At 40.3% G+C, this 22,800-nt stretch overlaps 1 protein-coding gene across 1 annotated transcript; it reads left to right on the forward strand.

The window, feature by feature from the left end:
* Positions 1-2,154: 2,154 nt before the first annotated feature.
* Sox21b (SRY-box transcription factor sox21b) lies at positions 2,155-22,478 on the forward strand. The gene is made up of 7 exons (XM_036815282.3): positions 2,155-2,969; positions 7,446-8,263; positions 8,614-8,777; positions 15,398-15,464; positions 15,523-15,650; positions 17,946-18,040; positions 21,023-22,478. Exons 2-7 carry the CDS (start codon positions 7,572-7,574, stop codon positions 21,614-21,616), a joined length of 1,740 nt encoding a protein of 579 aa, XP_036671177.3. The 5' UTR covers positions 2,155-2,969; positions 7,446-7,571; the 3' UTR covers positions 21,617-22,478.
* The last annotated feature ends 322 nt before the right edge of the window (positions 22,479-22,800 follow it).

The following is a 22,800-nucleotide window of genomic DNA, read 5'->3' on the forward strand; positions in this document are numbered from 1 at the left end:
TCCATCCATCCATCTCCCCCATCGTAACTCACTCAGTTCGTCAAGTTGGGCCTGGAAAAATGTGCACCATTGTTTTCAACTTGCAATTGTTGACTGACAATTGGCAAAAAGGCAGCAAAGACCCCCCACTTTTTCTCAGACTTTTCCTCTATCCGCCATGTAGGAAAAGCTCAGGTCATTAGAGTCAAATTAAATTAGAGTGTTAGAAGGTAGTTTCTTCTTATACTAGATATACATATACTGTTTGCATTTGTCATTAGTTCGTTGTTAATTAAAATGAAGCCCAAGTGCCAGACGACAGAACTCGACTCGACAGAATGAGTGAATGTAAATCAAAATGCGCTAAAAACCGCCCTGAAACAATGGCAACACCTGCGTAATGCCCTCGCCCTCGTTGTCGCCCACCCAAAACCCGTCATACAAAAAGCCCTGGAGAACAAAGCCCGACCAAATGCGACTGGAATTGTTGGGACTCCGCAGTTCGGAGTCCGGAGTCCGGAGTTACGAGCCGTTGTCCTGGCAACGCCACCTACACCAAAGCAAATTAACAAAACAATAATGTAGACATGAAAAATGCAATGGCAGGTACTTTTCAGGACTTCGTACAGCTAGCCGTGACATAAAGCGGATGCAATACTGGAATGAATTATTTGGCCAGTTAAGAAATATTGAAGTTAGGGGAAAGCTTTCTCAGAGGTGTGAGAAAGTGGACCTTTTCTAATTTTGGTAACACCCATTGTGAATTTTTTTTCAAATCTAACGAAATTTTTAACAGGAAAAGAAATGGTAACACACTTTTAACAATACCGTTATAGATATTAGTAAATGTAAACAAATCATTTATGAAAATGTTAAATTCAAGTTGAAAAATTTTTTTTTATTTTAAATTATATACAAATTAAAAATTGTATTTAAAGAAATTTTAACATCATAAAAAGGGTGATTGAAAATAACAGAATATAGATTGTATGTAAAAAATTTAAAGAGTGAAGGATGCTTAAAAATTACTTCATCCCAAAAGTTTGATTTCCGCATCAAAGGAATACCGTACCACATAATCAAAAAAATCAAAACAAATACTAAACTAATGTATTTCAAGATAATAACTTGTTACATTGGGACTAAAAGTAGGAAATGGCTTTGGGCTTTAAAAAAGCTAAAAATAAACATGACCCAAAGTGGTCTGTCGGGACCCATTTTGGTTTGTTCCCACCTTGGCCAACATATCCACCATTTTGAGCTTAGAAATTAGCCAAAGGCGATTCGCAGTTGCGGCCAAGATGTCAGTCTCAGATCTCCACAGTTCAATTCGATTCAGAAATAAATGTCCATTAAGATTAGTTGATTTTGCTTTCGATTTTTTGTTTTTCTCGTCGTTTTTTTAAGCGCTCTTTGCAGGTCTCTAAGCAAATGCGGTAAATAAACGACAAACACCCGAAAAGCTCACTCCCAATGGTGGGCTCTCCTCCCGCTGTAAACCCCCCATAATACCCCCCGATTTTCATGTAACACGAAACCTTCCCCAACCAGAAGCATTCCAATTGGAAACGCCCATCATGGGACTCGTTGCTTAGAGTGAAATGGCTATAATGGGCATGGGCTACTCTGTTTGTCTCGCTCGCACGCCCACGCAACACCTGCTCGTGTTTACTGCCCTCCCTCTGGATTGTCCATCTCTTTCTATCTGACATTCTTTGTCTCTGTTGCTCCGGTTGTTTGGTTTTTTTTCTTCCTCATATCCCAATTCTTTCGATTTTTTTTATACCTTTTCCTTACCGAAATGTCACCTGGTTGTTGTGACTCTCTCTCTCTCACCAATACCAAGGCATTTTCGCTCTCACTTTTGGGACTTTTTTTTGTAAATGTAGTTTCTTTATAAACAGTCTTATAAAAAACATTTAACAAACCAATAAGAAAGAAAGCTCCCGGAAAAAAGTTTCAATGCAGAGCGAGAGAGAACACAAGCTTTTGCAGAGAGGATTTGCTACGTGCTGTTGTTGTTGCAGTTGTGTGTGTGTGAGTGTTTGTGTGGGGAGCGATACAGTTACATAGCAGCTGTCTCAACCGCCCCACCTGCCACGCCCCCCGCCCCTTTCCGGGGGCTAAAAGACTCGTTTTTTGGCTCGTGTGTTTTTGAAGAGAGCGCGCGCCAAGTTTTTAGTTACGCGTCGGAACGGATCCGTTGAATAGCCGCCAAAGCGCGCTTAGATGCAGCAACAGCCAACTTGGCCAAGAAGAGCCGATCAGCCAACAGCTAGCGACGGTTTTAGCCCCCTCACAAGAAACGGCAAAAAATAACAGATAACCGCAAAAATATACATATACAAAAAAAAAAGGTATTGCCCAAAAAATATAAACAAAACTTTTCTCGGGCAATTCTACAAAGTCAAAGTGAAACATCAACAAGCTAAACTCTTCTTCGCCATTTAACAAAATAGTAAGACCTAACCCAATCCCCAAAACAGTGCTCATATGATATCAAATTTCATCGACCGTAAAGTGCTCACAACAAACAAACAAAATAGAAATCAAAACATAGCCCAAGCGTTTAAAAACAACAAACAAACCTAGTAAAGGTTCCCCCCATAAAGTTGTGAAATCCTAAGCTACTTACTTCCTCGTTAAACTTCAAATCAAACAAGCCTTTTGCTTTGTAGCATCAAAGAATTGGAGGCCCTATAAGTATCTTATCACTGAATGGATACCAAACACAACACAAATCAACATTAACTATGATATCCCATATGTAAAGTGTTCGTCAAACATATTCGGTTACGAAACAGCTCAAGATCATAAAAGTCAACAAATTCGACATTTTATGGCAGTTCGGAAAGTGGAATTTATAAACGACAACAACAAACTATAAACATATATTATCCAGATGATTCGGTAGTATATTTCGCTATCGAATATTTGATTACAATCGCCGGGAAACGGGAAAATACAAAGGAAATGCAGAACTTTTCGAGGTAAGATTTGGGGACGAAGAACCTAGCTTTATTTAGACCCCATATCTTGAAAACTGCTTTAAATTTAAATAATTTGTTATAATTTTTATAAGTTATGGTTATTAATTACGTTGCCAAACAAGGATTCCAAAATTATTCATCGAATATGGATTGAAGATAGTTTTTGTTTTTCAGTTTCTTACCTTTTTTGCTAACATTTTGTTTTTGACCTTTGCTTCAAGAGTCTCTTTTCTGATGGCCATTAAGTTATTAAAGTTTTGTGTGTTAATAGTAACCCAAATTATTTTAAAGTTCAAAAACCAATTAAAAACCCCATTCATCTTTTTAAAGACTTGAGTGATTCAATGCCGTTCAGAACGTAATTTGAACAACTTTTCCTGACCATCAATTAGGTAAACACGAAGAGAGCACCTCAAAATGAGTCTGAGTGCCCAAGATACATGCGGAATCAACAGATTTTATTGTTTGGATAATTTCAGGATTTTCCTCTTTTCATTTTCTGCCCAATCATTGTCGGAATCTTTATGCCCCCACTCGAGGTGTGTTTACTTTTGCTTTCGATCTTCCACTTGAATTAAAGCAAGCTCTTTTTCTTTCTCCGAGAATCATTCAACGATGTTTGGTTAACTTAATTTCGAACTATAAATGAAAACCGACTCAAGGAATGTTAAAAGCTGCAATGAAAAGAACTAAAAACCCCAGAGAATAGTAAATGACGCAATTAGGGCAAATAATAGTAGCAGAAATAAGAGAAAACAATATATGTTTAATAATATTTACACGAAATTTGTGACAACAATTGAGTTGAATGTGACTTGCCCTCTTCATATAGAAATCGACTTTGGAGGAGCTCACAAAAAACCAACTGTGCAAACAGGGCTATGCGAAATTATTTTGCAACCAAATGGAATGGAATGGTAGCTGAACCAGATGTCAATCGAATATTTTTGCGCTATTGTTTGGGCCATCGTGTTTGCCTAATGAATTTGCTAATAAAAAACCAAAAAGTACAATCCCAAGAATTCTAATTAATATTCGGCTGTATCAGCATCTGTTTCTGTACCTCCGGCTGACTTTGTATCATTGCTTTTTCTTCTCGATTGCCCTTGGCACGAACTTGACACTAAACCTTGGGGGAGCAGGGGATATGGTGATACTGGTACGTTTACGAGGCGATTGTTGCGAGTGTGAAAGTTCTTAATTACAAACATTAGGGGGCCCAGCGGCTTAGGGCCCTGAGAAGATCCGATCCCAGCGGGCGGTCAAGACGACACTTTTGAATGGAGGGTCTGCTGTTGGGACCGAAAACCCTGTATCTGCGATACATTTCAACACAAAGTGGAGACACTTAAAGCTCTACCTGTATTGAGACTACGTTCGAAGACTGGAAGACTGCAGACTGGAGATTGCAGACCGCGAGACTCCTCTCCGCCTTGGGGAATGAAGAATCTGGCCGGGGGAGAGATCTCGAGCTCAGCATGTGGCTAAGCCGATCATAATTCTTGTTTGACACACCAACAAACGGATGAACAAATGAACGAGAAGCAGCAACAACAAGAAGACCCACTTGGATGGGGGTTACGAGTGGGTCTATATGTATGGCACCCGAAACTCAAGTGGCCAGCGGGTTAATTTTTACTCCTACTGAGATACGAAACAGAAGAACGGTCTCAGCACTCGATTTGCATGAGAAAAGTTGGACATAAACTGTCTGCTGGGTTATCTATTAAGGCTACTAGATTAACACCCTGAGAATACCCACGCTTTTAGGCTTAACGGTCACATTTCCGTTAAAAATAAATATCGCTGGAACATTTTGTCTATATGGAGGAGCGAATCAAAAAAGGAGGAGCTGGCATATTCACAGCAAATAAAAATATCTGGAGTGCAATTTGTGCACAGCTGGTGGTGCAACCGTCGAATCGGACGGTGGCCCTGTGGTGCAACTGAAACTGCAACTGCCACACTGCACCACATCAAGAAAAAATTCCAGTTTCACATTGTCATTTACAGTTTTATTGCATTTTTACTACTGCAATAAACCCAAGTGTGTCATGTTGAGGTAAAATAATAAATAAATAAAAATTCGTAAAATAACATCTTTGTAGTTAGCTAATAACATGATCAGACGTTGATCTGGTCTTAAAAAAAAAGGATTTTCAATTTCCTTTGACTAAAGCATTCAATCTATATAAGTTGTTACCTGGTTACATTTCTTTCTTTAACAAATATTAAGATTTTTTAGATTCCATCAAGATATGACAGTTTGAACATTGTTCCCCAGAATTTTGTAACTTAGATATACTTTTGCCCTCCCGAAAGCTTGTTTGATAAATTCACATTTATCATAATAATGAAAATTTTACAGACTTTAAACAATAATATTTGGCTGTGTACCATGGCAATGCACAACGTGAAAAAGAGGAGCAAAAATAAGGAGGGCAACTTGACAACACAGAAATTTGTTTGCACTCCATAAGGATTACAAATATGCGTGTCCCCGGGCTCCCCGCTCACAGCTCCTCTTTTTCTTTTAAAATAAATTTCATGCTTAATACGCATGCCTGGCAATTTTTACTTTAACACCAAGTGGTAATGCCCGGAAGCAGTACAGATGTCGCCTCGCATAGCCCAACACAAGTTATTGACCACGAAGTGCTGCATGGCCGGGAATGCCAATGAACAGGGCCAAAAAATGGAGAAACTGCGGAATATGGCAGCAGAGAAAAAACAGTCGATTCGGACAGATAAAGATAAATGGTTTCAGACCGGGTTTGATCAGTTCATAAACCCTGGAATATCCAAAAATTATTGGTTAAAAATAAATGTATTAAAGTAATTTAAAAGCCTTTTTGGTTCGAAGTGAAAAATATATTATTTTATTATTATAGGTAATACTGAAATTAGCTCTTGAACTGTTAGTTGGAAACTAATTGACCTCATAAGTCTGTTCTTACAAGCCATGTGTATTAATAGAAAAGAACACAATGGTTTCCTACCGCGCCCAATCGACTCTAATTAGCTGACTAACCACAAAAAAATAATTATAATATTAATTATTCCTGTTTTCACTCCCAGACGTTGCCCCCTCTTTCGCCTTGTGACCCCGTGCCCAATGGGGCATTGTTAATCAATTAACTAATTGATTTGAGCTCTTAAAAGTATGTCGTCTGAAGCCCATTCTTCGGGGACAAAAAAAAAACAATGCCTAGTGGAGTTGTGGACTCCTGGGCGAAAACCCAAAACCCAAAACCCACTTGCGAGCCGCGCTGGCGGTTGCCACCTCAACTCGACCGGAATTGGACTCGAAAAACCCTCTCTCTTACTCCTTTCACGCCCATTGTGTGGGCCAAATGTCAACCCTTAAAACCTACCAGGATGCACAATAATACAGCAACACAACAACAAATGAGACGACTACGACGACGTCGTCCATCCTTTCCATTATGCGACGGGGCACTTGAAACCCATTTCTTTCCCATTTTACATTTTTGTGTACTTTATTTGCACCCAAGCCGCTTGTTTTGGACACGGTGGTATGAGCCGGTCATGTGGCGGTTGATAGGCTTCGATATTCTGGATCTTTTCAATACCACATGTGCGTGCATTATAAGCGGGATTTACGTGGTCCACTTGATGCCCATAACCCCGCCTCCATCTCAATTTCGAACCGCAAACGTGTTAAATATGGCAAGGCAGGGAAAAGGGTCAAGAAGCCAGCGTCCGGCTAAACGCTTTCAATTTGTTTAATGGTCCCTTTCGGATTCGCATTCGGATTCGGATTTCCTCCTCCTCCAGATCCTGGGCAGGATCTCTCGAGGACAATCGAGTCCGGGCGTGCCGGGGACATATGCCCGATGTGAGTGCTAGTCCTCGTCCTACTTGCACATATATGGCCTGCTATTTGCTCGCATTATCCTCAAATGTGTCATCTGCAGTGGATATTTGCATGGATTGGACTCTGGTCTCATCTCGAGACCATTCCAAGCCATTAGGTTAGCCAGATGGCTTTTTTTCAGGGGTGTTAGAAAACATCAGGTAATGGAGCTGAATTTTTGCAGTCACTATCTGATTAATTAATAACAAAGACAGCTTTTTTGTTTCGATTTATTGTTCCTAAAACAGTTTAAAAAAAAACTAAAGAACCTTTCATAACTATTATTAATCGTCATTAAAGATTAATTGTCTTTATTACTTAAGACCTTATGAGACTTTATTAAGGCCTTATGACGTTTGCTGGATTTTTTACTAATTGAATTGATTTTACTTTTAAGAAAAATTGGCAATCCAATCATGGTACTATATATAAATTCTAAAACGTGGTAAAGCTTTAAAACCTATCTCAGAAAGTTAGTACAAAATCATGCTAGTGAATCATGCTTGAAAGTGAAAAAAACAATTTATATTTATAGTTATAAATCTGAAAACTGCCAATCAATCTTTACTTATATTCAAAACTTGTAACTCTTTCCCCAGCTCGACGCATCAACAACTTCTAACCACCACCAGTTCCAGCACCACTAGTTCCAGCACCACCCAGTCCGCCCGCCGACTCGAGGGCCACAGATTGAGGCACCGCGGAAGCCCGGCTCCGTCTGCGATATGATGGAACGTCTGTCCACGCACCTGTCGCTCACCGGCCTCTCGCTCGCTCATCCCCTGCAGACTCACCTGGGCTCCGGCGGCGGATCGCACCACCTCGGCCAACTGGCGGCGGCGGTGCATCATCAGCAGCAGCAGCAGCAACAGCAGCAATCCGACCAGGGACTCGGCCACTCGCACCACCTGCACGGCCAGCAGTTGTCGCTGAACCACCAGCATCACCATCCCCACCAGTCGCCGCAGCACCAGCAGCAGCACCAGCACCACCCGTGCAGCAGCAACAGCAGCAACGGTTCCCCCAACGGCTCCACCGGCCTGGGCCTGCATCCCCACTCGGCGCTCCACCTGGCTCACCACCACTCCCAGCTGCACCAGCACCACCCGGCGGGTCAGCAGCAGCAGCAGCAAAGCCAGCCAGCGGTGTCCTCGTCCTCGGGTTCGCACCACAGTCAGTCCCAGTCACTGAGCCACCAACCGCACAGCAACGGCAGCTCCCAGCTGGGCGGTGGTTCGGCCAGTGGTGCCGGCTCAGTGGCCGGCGGTTCGGCCAACAGCCACCACAGTGCTCCGGCCTCCAGCAGCGTAATGGCCGCCGCAGCAGCAGCCCACCTGCACCACAATTCGCAGGCCTCGCCCATCAGCAATCTCCACCAGAACATGGGCAGCCTCATGAACAGCGGCAGCAGCGCCAGGTAAAGTTCATTTATATTTTAGAAGTACTATTAAAATTCCAAAAACTGTATTTTGTTTGAGATCTAATTTAGAAATTTTGATTTTTTTAGACTTTTCTAAACATAAAAAATATATTTTTTAAATATACCTTAAAGTCTATCCAGTTTTAGGACAATATAAAACACCTATACTCTTACAGTAGCGAAGAAACTATCAGACTATTAAAAAGGTCACAAAACTGATATCAAATGTTTTTTGAGAAAAGGTTTTTAAAGCATTCTTTAGAAAGTTCATTTAAATAGAGTTTTTTTTTCATTTTTTATTAAATTTGAAGTTTTTCACTAAATTCTGTTATTTTCTGATCCCACAGCGATGTCTTCTTCAGTCTGATGATCCAGAACACAACGAAGCGACAGAACGAGGAGCACATCAAACGTCCAATGAACGCTTTCATGGTCTGGTCCCGTCTTCAGCGACGGAAGATAGCTCAGGATAATCCGAAAATGCACAATTCAGAGATTTCCAAGAGGCTAGGTGAGTTTTGATAGAATTTTTGTTTATAAGGAGTGGGCTATGGAAGAAATTCTATCGATAATCTTTGTTATTTTAAATAAATCAAATATTTTACTAGGATTAATGGAAAGAATCTTATGTGATTGAATCTTAGATTGCATCTGATTCTGTATTTTGAAATATTACGTAATTTTAGTGTTTGAGGCTGACAGGCTTAATAGAAAAGTTTTTGTTTCATAGTGCTTTGTATGATGTATGAGTTTTTGGGTTTTCGGCTTGCAGACTTGGAACAGAACATTGTTCAAGAAAACTCAACCAACCATGAGTGCCTCAATTGCCTCCTTCAAAGCTGTTATTTCCAGAACAAACAAACTATTTAAGTCCCAACCAAGCTCACTTCAGTTTCTATTTTTGTGTGTTTTGTGTAAAGTAAGCCGCGAAAGCCCCGGTTATCTGGTGGCAACGTTTCTTTCGAAATGTGTATAATCTGCGGACAACACAAAACGAAATTAAAATGCGGCACACGACCTGCCAATCTCTCGCACCCACTCACTCCTCCCTATCTCCATCTCTATCGCTCGCTTATGCAAGTTAAACTAATCAACGTAATACCCTACTGTACAATGGCAATGACAAACCAAAAACACCCGCCACTCAACGAAACTGTCAAAAGTGACAGGCGGCTGTCAAACAATGAGCAGGAAGAGCGGCTCAGGAAGCTGTTGATTACGCATGAAGAAGGGGTTCGTTCTTGGGATCGACCTTGTCTATAGGGCACCACCCACCCGATTAATTCTGATTTGCCAAATCACGAACAGCTTTGTCTCTCACCCGCTTAACTAGTTGCAAAGTTAAGTAGTTTATTTTTCGGAGGGCTCTGAGCGTCGTCATATAATCCCACGCAAGTCTAATCGGATCTTTGGGTCTCGAGCCTTTTCGGCCTGCAGTTTTTGAGCCAGTTCACTGAAAAAAAAATCTAGTATATTTTTAAATTTGATATATATCTATATTTTTAGATTATATAAAGTCGTTTTTACTAGTTCCTACAAAAGAATTTTCTTAAGGGTATTGTAACTAGCTTTTTTTATTGAAATATGTCGAGTATTAGGAAATATATTTTTAGTTTTTCTTTTACATTCTAAAGTTTTTTAGAATGTATGTAACGGTCTATAATTTTTTTTCTCTCTGTAGCCTTTGTAGTAAATTCAATTTCTATCCAACTTGCAGACACTCGACACGTGGCAGCTGACAGGCAAGTTCTTTAGCATAACAAAGCCAGTTCTTAGGACTACCTTTTTTCGATCAGCTCATGCATATTGGATGAGAGTCCTACATAGATTGGGGGACTAATCAGTGGCTGCTGTCATAACATCGATAACAAAAAATCAAAAGTAAAAACCAAATCAAAACCAAAAGACAAACTCATCTTGGCCATTATCGATCTGAACTTTGAGGATTTTGCCGGCGTTTTGTGCAATTTTTTAATAAAACTCTCTGGGGTTTCCCCTGGTTGAGCAATACACCCAGAACTCCCCCGAGTCAAGCACTCGTTAAATGACTTTTTCTTGCATTTTTATTTAACCATTGTTTTCGTCGAAACAAAAGCAAATTAAATGCGACTCACTTGCCATCCAGTTGAGCGAACCAAAGAGCAACAACAGGGAAGTTCGCTGCATCTGAAGGATGCGAAAAAAAGGGGTCTACTTTTGGGGAGGGTTTTTTCGCCGCCCCCCCACTCCCTGGAGGAACCCTTTCTCCTTATAAGCCAGCCCGTATTGTACTTCCATTTAGCTTTCCTTTCCAATGCCAAGAGTTCAAGTAAACATATCGATGGGATCCTGCAAACTTAAATACAATTTAGAAGCAAACTTGAATTTCGAATTATTTTCTTTCGATTTTTTTCCCAGCCCCGTTGTTGTTGATATTGTTGAGCTGAAAGCTTTTGTTCGCCTTTCACATTTTCCTTTTTAGTCCGCTTTTTGGCAAATCCATTATTCGAATTGACAGCTCCTCTCGCTCGTCCTCTCTTTTTCAGTAATATTTGCTGTCAGTTGCAGTCTTTGTTAAGTTTGTTTAGAGCGGGTGGAAAATGGGGGAGGGGGGTTGATGGAGGGGCGGGAGCTGGGAAAACCCTATTGTTGGAAAAGGTGGAACTGGGACAGAGTGGGGCAAAACTGAATTGGCAGCAACCAGGTTAATAAAAAGTATGACCGCGAGTGCAAAGATTGTCCTTTACAAGCTATTTATGTATTTAACTTTTTGTGGTTTTCTTTTCAAAAAAAAAGGTTCTTTTATATTTTTTAAAATAAATATTTTTGTGCTCCCAAGGGAAAAACATGTACTTTTTCGGCTTATAATAGTTATGTCAATTTAGTAAGTCGAAATCGGAGATTGCTTATATTTATCTCTACTGGATTAGTTCGCTTTTGTAAGGAAATCTTAAATAATCAAGTAAAAAGCGTTAAGGTATATTTTTTCAGAGTGGCCATATATTTTGATGACGCAAATCCCTCAGGCTAATTCATAACCTCAGTTAATCTATCCTCACCAGCTTTCACTGTACTTATCACTTCTTCTATGCCATTAATAATCTCGAGGACAATTTTGAAAACTTTCATTACACCACAAAACCGAACCAAAACGATTTATTTAAATAAACAATGCTAATAAAATGAAAATAAAAAACACAACAGGGGCGGGCATATGAAAAAAGGAAAGCGCAAGCAAACATTTGCCACATTTACACAAAATGTCAAAGTTTTTTGCACTTGAAAAAGTTAAGCCAGCATTCAATTAAATGAATAATTCAACAACAACGACAAAGGCCGCGCTCATTATGAGGAATTGCCAAACAGAAAAGGCACAAAAAGCGGCAAGATGATGGCCGAGCAAGAGGAGGGAAAATAACTGTGGCATAAACAAAGGCGCAACAAAAAATGGCGGCGCGAAAGCTACTTTTTCACCACAGTGCGATAGAGACGGCCAGAGTGCGGCAGAAAGAGAGGGGGCGAACGGGTGCGAGCGAGAGGGCCGCATAGACTGGCTACAGTGGAGAGGCTCTTCAGCTTCAGACGCCGTCGCCGCTGGCGTTGCCATTTATTTTATTCGCCAAACAAAAAACACAAAAAGCCCACAAAAGGCTGTAAAAAATGTTGTATGTATATATATATATGAGTGGGTAAAATAAAATAAAATGAAATAAAAGTGAATGTTATAGAAAACAATTCTGTGCTGCCGCGCGGGCTTAATTGAAATTGTAACTGTCATTAATTACTGTCTGGAAATTTGAATTACCAACACAAACAAAGGGCGACAACAACAACAATGCATATGCCTTTCGTCTGAAAGTCGCTTTTCTGCCGTGTTTTGTATTCTCGCCAATAATTGAAAAACCTGTCGAATCGACAATGTTCTTTATTTTTAATCAAAGCTGCTGCTGCTGCTGCTGCTCCTGCGGGAATATTTAATAATGCAGACAAAGCTGAGGAGAGTTGGATGAATGGGCCGTTAGACCCGGCGGAACAATGGGCACAAGGAGCAGAAACGGAGAAAAAAACAATCACAAAAGGTCGAACTCAAGCCTTTTCCCACCCCCTCGATCACCTTTTGTTGCTCAATAAAATGCAAACAATTGATTAGTTTGCAATTGGAAAAAGCTTTCGAAAGGAGTTTTGCGTGGGCGGGGGGCTGATGAGTGGGCGTGAAGGTTACGACGCTGCCTTGCAACTGACAGGTGGGCGCCGAGTGTTTAATGGGCGGAACCGAAAAATTCAGGGGGATTTTTAGAAACTTTTAACAAAGCTATGATAGGCCCGAAACTCGTTAGGTAAAGGTAAATATAAGTATACTCTGTAATAATACTGTGATTAATTGTCTTATTTAGTGGAGTAGGCTAAATTATATTTTGAATAGGATATTAACGGAATGGGATGTTAAACCTTGATCATAATATGGCATAAGGCCAATCAGTCTTTTTGTCAAACCCCTTTTAAGTATGCTACAAAATGTTGACGTGAAAACTAGAATATTCCATTTTATCATAGAAGAAGAAGTTAAGACAATAATCCTTATATGCTCACTGTACGTAGAGATAAAGATCTGCATAATAAATTATCTAACTAATTTTGTACATGCCCTCCTAAAGTCATAAATATTATTCTTAAAGATCTTTTAAATGTGTGCTGTTTTTAATTTTGCGATTATTTTTATTAGAAATTTGTAATGCTATAGATCACTTTGACAATTTTTCCCCTTTTTTTCATAGTTTCCAGTCGTATGTCGTATAAAGCGTATAATTAGCAATCTATTTGCAGATAGTTAAAACAAAAGTTCACATTCTAAACTCCGTTGGAAGACATTTTTTAGTAAATCACTATATAAATTCCAGACCCAGAGGTTAAGACTTCTTCTCACGATTCCCCCAACAAAGGGAGAGCAAATAAGCCAGATTTCAACTGGTCAAGTGGAGGGTAAGAAAAAATGGAGAAAACTCCCAACGCTCCACCTAAAGCCATTAAATTGCTGGGCAAACAAGTTAATCTGTGGCCGCGTTATGAGTGGAGCACCAAACAGAACCCAGCAGAACAGAACAGAGGCGAAGTAATCCCATAAGTAGCCCGATTGTTCGAATGACTGGGAAGTGTAACTGCAGAGCCCCAAAAATAAAGAATGAAATCCCAAACTGGAAACTGCAACTGGTGATGGTCAAATATTTGCTCTGTGGGTTAGGCGAACGTGCAACGTTTCCAGGCCGGAAAAACTTGTTAATTGTAACAGAAAGAGTCTCGGAAATATCTAGCAACTGCCAAGTGCTGACTTGTTTTTCGTATCAATTATTAAGCCGGTCAACCAGCCGGAGAGGAGAAAATTCTCGGAGTGGTCTATTTGGCCAAGGGGCGCCAACATCATAGACATTGGGCAAACATAGACATTGTCATTGTCATCCTTTTGTGGGTCTAGTTTATTCAACTGCTCAACTTGTATCTACAAGTATGCCCCCCTTTCCCATCGTTTAATGCTGCTGGTCTTGTTTATTATTATGTCCAGGGCGCCTTTCCCCAACCTTTCTTCCCACATCCACAGCCCCAAGTGATCCATTCTCTTGAAGGTGTCGTCCCCAGAAGGAGAGTTGCTCATTTGATGGCCAGTTGGGACTGGGTACTGGGTACTGGGTACTGGGCCCTTGGCTCTGTCAATGTATCTATAAATTAGTATTTTACCATTATGAGTGGGTGGAAGTGGAGATGGAGGTGGAGGTGGGCTACAGCAGGCTTTTGAGCTTTTGTATTGGCCTTATTGTTATAGTTTTCCTTGCCTGTGTGGGCCTCAGTTCAAGTCTGGTTCTGACACTCGATATTCGTTTCCTCCTTTGGCCAAGAAGCGACTTCCAGTTGGCCCTGTCATCGTTGTCTGTCATAACAATGCCTCCGGTGTGTGTGCGAGTGGCTTTGTGGCCCACTGTGTGTATGTGACATTATTCTGGCTTTTTGTCCGCATGACAAGCCACTAAAATTACACGTTATAACTAATTAGCGACTTGCCCCCCACACATACACTTCATCAACCAATTTACTTACAATATGTCAACATTTTCTTGGGTTTTCTTTGGTTATTAGGAAATTACTATTGTTGGCTTGAGGCTTTGTGAAAGCAAAACAAATGTAGGAACTAGAATCTATCTCCCAAAATGTATTAATCACTCAAAATAGTATTTCCTAACTATTCAAACCTATCTTATCTAAAAGTTCTTCATTGGATATTGCTTAACTTTAACTTAATCAACTCTCATAATAAATAATTTTCATAATTTAATTAGTTCTATTAAAACCAAGTCAACCAGTTGCATTAATTTCTATAACCAGCAATTATATAGCTTAATCAGGAAACCAACATAATTTCCTAAACATTCTACCCAAATGGTTAAGCTGCTCAGCCAAGCAAATACAGTCTCACCTTTAAACAAACTCCCCAACCGGTTGAAAGGTCCTTGTTATTGTCACAACTCCATCGTCATATTCTCTCCTTGACACCACATCCCCTCTTCAGACGTCATATGACACATGTCATTATAACGTTTTACATTAACTTAAAAACATTTGCAATTTCCAAACGCACAATGGACGAACCAGAGCCAGAATGGAAGTCCTGGTTCCCCGAAAGCAACCACCATCATGTGCCACTTATAGGATGTGTCCTTATAGTATGTGTCCTTGCCTGTCTATCTGTGTGGCACGTGTATCTGTGTGTGTGGGTGTGCCTTGTACACATCCTGGCCAACGCCCTCAAGAACGTTTCTACGTACCTCCAGCGACCCCTACCCAAAATATAAACCCAAAACCACCTGCTGGGGTTAGCACAGAACTCGTCTGGATCGAAAAGGGGAACCCCGAACAATGGCGGGCCAGAAAGAGACGGCTAGTGGGTGAAGAGTGAGACAAGAGACAACCACTGACAACGACATTGTTGGCTGTTATCCTTCTTGCACAGACAAGACAAGTTTTTGGGGTATCTCCCGACCCGTCCTTATGCCTATGTGCCATAGCTTCTCGTGAGTGCACTCCAATTGTTGTAGCCAGATTTTCGACAAGAGCTTTGAGAGCAAATGTATCTAATGGATTAACGAGAACTATTTCCATTTCCAGGTGCCGAGTGGAAGTTACTCACCGAGGAGGAGAAACGTCCGTTTATCGATGAGGCCAAACGTTTGAGGTGAGTTCTAATTGGATAGTTTTCTAGGATTATTCATTTAGGGATTGCTTTTTCGCAGGGCCATGCACATGAAAGAGCATCCGGACTACAAATACCGACCGCGACGGAAGCCAAAGGCCCTGAGACGCGATGGCTATCCCTATCCAATGCCATATCCTTCGGTGCCCGTTGAGGCGTTAAGAGCGGGTAAGTTCTAATATTAGGACTATAATTTTTAAACAGTTTATATAGGAAATGTTATTGTTTTATTTTTAACATTAGTTAAAAAAAAGTTAGTGTCAATACTATATAATACTTAAAACAAACTAATGAACCCTAAAGACTACAATTTTTAACAGTTTATATAGGAAATGATATTGTTTTCTTTTTAACATTAGTTAAAAAAAAGTTAGTGTCAATACTATATAATACTTAAAACAAAGTAAAGAACCCTAAAGATATCTTTAATTAGTACCATTTCATAGTTAAAGAAATCCCTAAATTATTCCAAAAGCTAAATTCCACATTGAAACCCTTGAAAGCTATAAAGCAAAGCACTAAGCAGAATAATAATTGAGTTTTATGAAAGCAAGCGGCAGAAACCCAAGACAAACGCAAATTTGACACGATATAACTAGGACTTGGTGGTATGAGCTCTATGCCTATGCCAAAACTATCCCCCCAATCTGTTATAACCGCAATATGGCACCACCCATCTGGCTGACAAACTGTGAAGTCATCATCCTGGCTTAGCAACTCATTCGAGTGACAGGAGGAAGGCCAGACAGTCGGGGAAGAGCCATGAGACATGAGCCATAAGCAGGAGCATAAGTTTCCATTCATGATTTTCTATGCTCATGAAACGGGGAGTGGAAGTGGGTGGGTTGTATGTAGTTTTTGCCGCTGGTTGGAGGTTTTAAATTAGCATTTGTCACGTTTTTTGTCTTTCACCCCGAGCGAATGTTATCCCGGTCCTGAGCATGGGCCCTCAATTTAACGCAAGTTTTCTCGGTTTAAGTTAGTCCCACGTCCTCCACCGTCTCCTTTCCCTTTTACGGGGCTGGATGATTTATGCCCACCGGAAATGATAATAAAAATGCTAGGAAATGCGTAATAAATAAACCGAATTAGTCTATTTAGTTGGCTCGTGGCTTCCCCATCAGTGCACTTTGTGAAAAGAATGGGATTTGGAAAGCAGAAAGTGCAGCCAACTGTGGAATTATTTAAACATAAATATGTTTTAGGGAATTTATGGTAAAACTTTATAAAGGATTATTGAAAGCTGAGAAGAAAAAGGCATAATTTTTCTAATAAAGTTTAAGATTCTATAAGAAGATATACACAACTTCAAGTTCTCATAGGATGGAACTCATTCCACTAAAAAGTATTGCTTGAAAATTTTTAAACATTCCTGAGCTTCCGTTTGATTACTGCAACCGGTCATTACAAAAAGTTCCACAACAATGGATCAACTACCTAATCCGCTATTATCATAATAACAATGATGATGGCATACGAAACCGTCGCTACTTGAAATGGCCAAAGAGTTGAAAAGAAAGAAATCTTTCAGATAAATACATTGTATTTCTAGTGGTTGTGGCTGATGGAAACTTTGTTGTCTAAGCGAATTTAATTGCTCGGTGGAAGATCCCAATTCGGTTGGACTCTCAATCAAATCCATAGCGCCATCAATGAAATAAATGCTGAAGTCTTTCAATAAGCGGCGCCTGTAATTATCAACTTGGCCACAAAAGGCCAGGAGAGCAGATGGACGACTACCGTTTAGGGCAATTGATAATGACTTCCAGGCATCGCATCTACCAGATACTCGAACGCACATATGTGGATACTCTCTTTACATCACACGCATTTCCAAGTAAAATAGCTGATTCAGCGCCCAATTAAATGGCGATGGCGACCCCGAAAGAAAAAATTATTATTTAAACGAAATGAAAGAGTTGGCCGAACAAAGAACGCAAATATTTCGAGTGGCAATTATTTTAAACACACACCAAGGCAACCTCAAAACTGATCCAAAACGAAGCTGCATTTTAAGTCCAAGATGTACAGTGGACTTAACTATTTTTCCAAGATATATTTAAATACGAATAGTAAATATTGAAAAAACATTTAAAACAATGACACATTCATATTATGATTTTAGTTCATTTATTGTTAAAAAAAAAAAGTGGAAAAATTCAAGGATAACTCGGGTTTTGTTGGTATTATTATAATATATAAAGGATATATATAAAGGATAGGTTTTAATAAAAAGTCAGAAGTATTATTGTATTAAGTATTATTGGTGTAGCCATCATATGCTTTGTATGTAATGTAGTTACCATTTATTTAATAACTATATTATAAATATTTAATAAAACTCTGCTCCACTGTTCTTGGCTCACGGTGATAATTGGTGTAAACTCTTTTCCTTAACCCTATCCTGACCCCCTGTAAACTGAAAACTGAAAATTGAATTCATCTTGCTCACTTCACTTGCAGGCATTACGCCCGGTTACTTTGCGCCCGGTCCCACAGCGGCTGCCTATCACCTGGGCAGCCATCTCGGCCAGACATCCACGCCAACCACGACGCAGGTGAGTTTCGCTGCCCAGTGCCCTTTCCACCTTTTGACCCCCTCCTCCCTCCTCGCGGGGCTCAAGTGCCACGACGTCCATCAAAAGGGCTGAACGGTAGCGGAGACCAATTACAGACATATATATAGTGTGTGCACATGGGCGGAGGTTACTGCGGGGTTGCCTTAATAACATAATTACAAACTCCTACGGAAGACGCCTACTTTAAAAGGCGGAAAACATGCGGTCCGTTGCACAGAGAAAAAAAAGGTTTAATATCCAATTTCCAGTAAAACTTGATTTTCTACAAATTTTTTCATAAGATAATATTTAACTTTATCATTCATTCACATAAAATTTAAAACCAGTCAATGATCCCACGTCTAGTTATAAACAAATATTTTTCAGAACTTCTTGTATAATTTTATTTAATAATGAATCCCCTTAAAAATATATAACTATTTTTTCTGTGTATCCGTGACTAAGCAGGCGAGAAAGCGGTAGATCCTGGCCCAATTGAGTTTTCTGACATGTCATGCCAAAGGATTTGGCCGGCAAGTTGTCATTACATATTTAGCGGTTCCAAGGAGTGGGGGTACCTCGTTTTGGGCAGGAAGATCAAATTGATAAACAAGGGCAGGCGGGCAAACATAAAAACAAACAAAACTGGACAGGTGGGATGGTTAAACGGGAATTGAAATGTCCTTAAAAGTAGAACAGCTGCCCCGAGGAAAGCTGCAAGGAATCCCGAGAATGTTCAACAAATAGCCAAAAGTTCGGACCTTTGTTGCTCCCATCAGGTGGTCAGCTACCCATGCCCAACTTCAATTGATTAACAAAGCCCATTAAAAGCCATGACTCTCGGTTCGCGACCATTGTCCATTCTGTTCAGGGGCATGTAATTCTCGGGGCGATGCCTATTTCACTCCGTGATTGATGTGGCGTTGCAGATGCGATGCGGGTGTTGAAGGCCTGGCATTAACATGGCCCGATAATAACACACCTCGCTCCTCCGCCATAATAATAGACTAAGTTTAAGCCAAACAAATCTCGATTGAGTGATGGAGTGAAAGACATTCGGGGCCTAAAAGAAAATTGCATAGTGGGCGGGATTCAATCCTCTGACACGGCAAATTGCTGACAGCATTCCTGTTCATATTTGTAAAAGACTTTTTCCTTCGGCTAGTGGTGTTCTGGGAGTCTTCTTTGAGTACTTACTAGTTTAATAAACCAAGAAATATTTTAGAAACATAGAAGTAGAATGAAATCTTTTGGTTATCACTGGTTAAATCTTTTCAAAAGAAAAGAGGACTATACCAAAATTCATTTAAAAGAATGTTATATATTAAATACTTCACAGTTAAGATATTTGACATGTTCGAACACAAACAAGTTCTGAATTTTAATACTCCGGTTAAAATGTGGAACCCTGTAAAATATTTGGGTGAAACATTTTTCCCAGGTAGCTATACCCATTATATTTCAATTACATCCATAGTTCTCTCTTTAAAAAATAATTGTTGACTCAGCTGCTGTGCAATCCTTGACTAAACACTGAACTGTCATTCCCTGTTCACCTGCTCTTTGGAACCCCGTTGCATAACCCACTCAGCCAACAAGGGGTTTTAAATCAATTAACTGCCACACGGATAAGTAACCGGAACCCAAACGAACCGAACAAGACAAACAAAATATCCACTCGTTAATGCGATGGATCACAATATTTACGAATCCACACTAATTCCCAATTGGGTGCAAATCAAATCAAATTGTAATCCAAAACGCTCTCGGCACCACGATGCAGAGACAAGCCAAAGCCAAAGGGAACTGAGGATTGGGGAGGCCAGGATGACGAGGAGGATGGTGATGATGATGTGTTAACAACATAATTATAGCCCAGAGCCAAGTGTTCGGTTCGGAAAAAAAGGGGAGCGCAGTGTACAACCCCTCGGCCAAGAGCAACCACTCAAAACAAAACGGAAATGAAGCAAAACAACCCTCTGATGTGCTTAGTACCCGTTAACATTCACATTTCCATTCCAATTCCCATTCCCATCCCGACAATCTCCCATCATCGTCAACGAGAAGAACTGGCAACTGGTGTAGCAATGAAAAACGTATTGCAAATCAAATAAAATTAAATTGAGACCGTTTCGGTTTGCATTACGGGGGAGGAGGTGAAGGGCGCAGCCGGGGGTTGTTTTCCACAGCCTTAGCCACAATTAGTTGGTCAAATAAAGCCGCAAAAGTGTTAGGCAATTTGCACTAATCAGAAGGTTAAGCACTCCAGGTATCTGCGGTTGAGTCTGTTCGAATTAAGTGGGACAGCTTGAGGTGCTATCAGGGGGCTATGGTTATGGTTTCTATGGTTGCTAAACACATATCAGATATGCTATGCATACACCATTTACCAGTAATCTTTGATTGATTTTCCAAATCAATTGGTAAAAAGGGAAAATTAATAAGGTGGTTTCCATTTGCTCTGATAAAGATCAGGAAAAGAGCTTAGTGGGAAGCTCTATAAGATAAGTGCATGATTGGCGACGAGAACCTTTTCAAATAAATTTTCAAATTATCAGGGGTATCTCAGAAAAGTCTAATTATTTTTGTGTCAGTTGATTTGAAAATCTTTATACATATGGTTCGGCCCCGAGTTAATTTTTTCTTAAGGTTCTTAAGATTTCCTAAGCATAACGATTATCTTTTCGGTTGGTTTTTATTGAATAAGATTTAAGCTTGTATGAATTTTTAAACAAAATATTAAAAAAGTCGGAAGCTAAATATATTATTAGGATTCTAAAGTATGGTAAACTTCTTTTCAAGGTCGAATAAGCTCTGAAAAAGATCTTACTAAAGTTAAAGAAATTCTTTAACACATATATCTTAAGTTACAAAAAATCTTTAACACATATGTATATGGAAATAAATGGTTTGGGAGAAGTTTCCTTTGTAGCTGTTTTCAACTATATCTTTCAAGTTATTAAGCACCATTTAATATTCCAGGCCACCCTCTCCGGTCAGATGGACAAGTTCGCCCTGGAGCGCAGTTCGTATCTGAGCAACTCGTCGCAGGCGAGTGCCTACAGCGCCTACTTGGACCCCAGTGTGCTGACCAAGGCGTACTTCGACTCCAAGATGTACCAGGATCGGGCGGCCAACTATGCCTTCGACATATCCAAGATTTATGGCGCCCAGCAGCATGCAGCCGCCCACCATCAGCAGCAGCAACAGCAACAGCAGCAGCAGCAGCAACAACAGCAACAGCAGCAACAGTTGCTGCTCAGTGGCGGAGGAGGAGGGGGAGGGGGCAGCGGTGGGGGCGGCAGTGCCAGCTCGCACAACAACAACAGCAGCAGCGGACTGGACGACCGCGATGCCACGCCCCAACTGGAGGCGGTGGAGGCTAAGCCCCATCTGCATTCGCCCAGCGATGTGGGTCTGGATTATGCCCAATATGCTGGTCAATATGGCGGTCAGTTGGCCACGGCAGCGGGTGGTGCTGTGGGTGGTGGCGCTGCCGCCGGTGGGTCAGCGGGCGGTGGTGGGGGCGGTGCCACCGCAGCGGACTTCCGGCGACCGCTGACGGTGATCTTCTGACCACCATCTTCCAATGGCAGCGAGGAGTTGAACTTGTCTATGACCTAGGAGAAAGAAAGGGGATCACATTCGTTCCGTTGCCAGTTCTGAATGGGCTTACCAATTACAATTGTTGGCAAAATGTTAATCATATTCCTAACTAAAAAATCCTTAAGCCCTATGGGGGTGAAATAACTTTTCAATAAAGTTTTAAGTGTCTAAAAGTATGCCATAAATAAACCATAGTCGTTTCTCAGAATGAATTCAGTTACTTCTGAGCTTGAAATATTTTGTTGCATACTTTTAGACACCAAAAAGTACTTTAAAAAGTGATTTAAAAGCTCTGGTGATTCGGGTTTCCCCAAAATTCCAGTTTTAACAATTTGTAAACCCTAATATTCAGAAATATGAATGGCCAACGAGAACCATGGTGTAATTACCCCGAAAAGGATATATCGAAAAGGGTAAAACGAATACAACCGAAAATGCGAGATTAAAGTTAAACGTAGCCAACATTTACATTTAAGTCTCCAGTTGTAAACTAAACTTAAGCTTTGTTAAAATAGAGCAAGCAAGAAAATGGAGAGGAAACCGATGGATGGATAAGAAAAAGGATTACAGAGAGGCAAAATCACTTAGCAAAAACGAGAAGAATATTTCAACAAATTGAAACAACAACGAGCGGTGCAATTTTTTTATGTTTTAAACGCAGATAGAAGTGCATAGCATAAATTTAAAATTAAATTTAAATGTATTTAAATTCTACACTAAACACACACAAACAAAGCAAAATACACACAAAATATATACATACATCAGAAACCAGAAAAAATATAAAAAACAAAAAATAAAAGACGCATTGTCATCAGCAGCAAATATTTCGATTGATTTTTGTAACGGTGGGAAAGGGAAATCATATTAAGTTCCGTAATTGGGATGATATTTGTCCTCAATTTTTTTTTATGTGGGTGCATAAGGTCGGCTGGCAAAAGTCAAGAACGCTAAACGCTTCCTAATGACGACAACTTCTGGCCAATCAGGTTGACAGAATGCAGCGGCGCAAAATAAATTGCTCAAGCAGCCGCGGCAACTTAACGCTCAAGTTTGAACCCCGGCGAAATTACCGTTGGCCACTAATTAATGGGCGCGCGCAAGTTGAGGTGCAAAAATCCAAGTAAATTTAATTAATTTTACGCTCTCTTAGG

Source organism: Drosophila suzukii, chromosome 3, assembly GCF_043229965.1.
Source record: "Drosophila suzukii chromosome 3, CBGP_Dsuzu_IsoJpt1.0, whole genome shotgun sequence".
NCBI classification, from domain to species: Eukaryota; Metazoa; Arthropoda; class Insecta; order Diptera; family Drosophilidae; genus Drosophila; species Drosophila suzukii.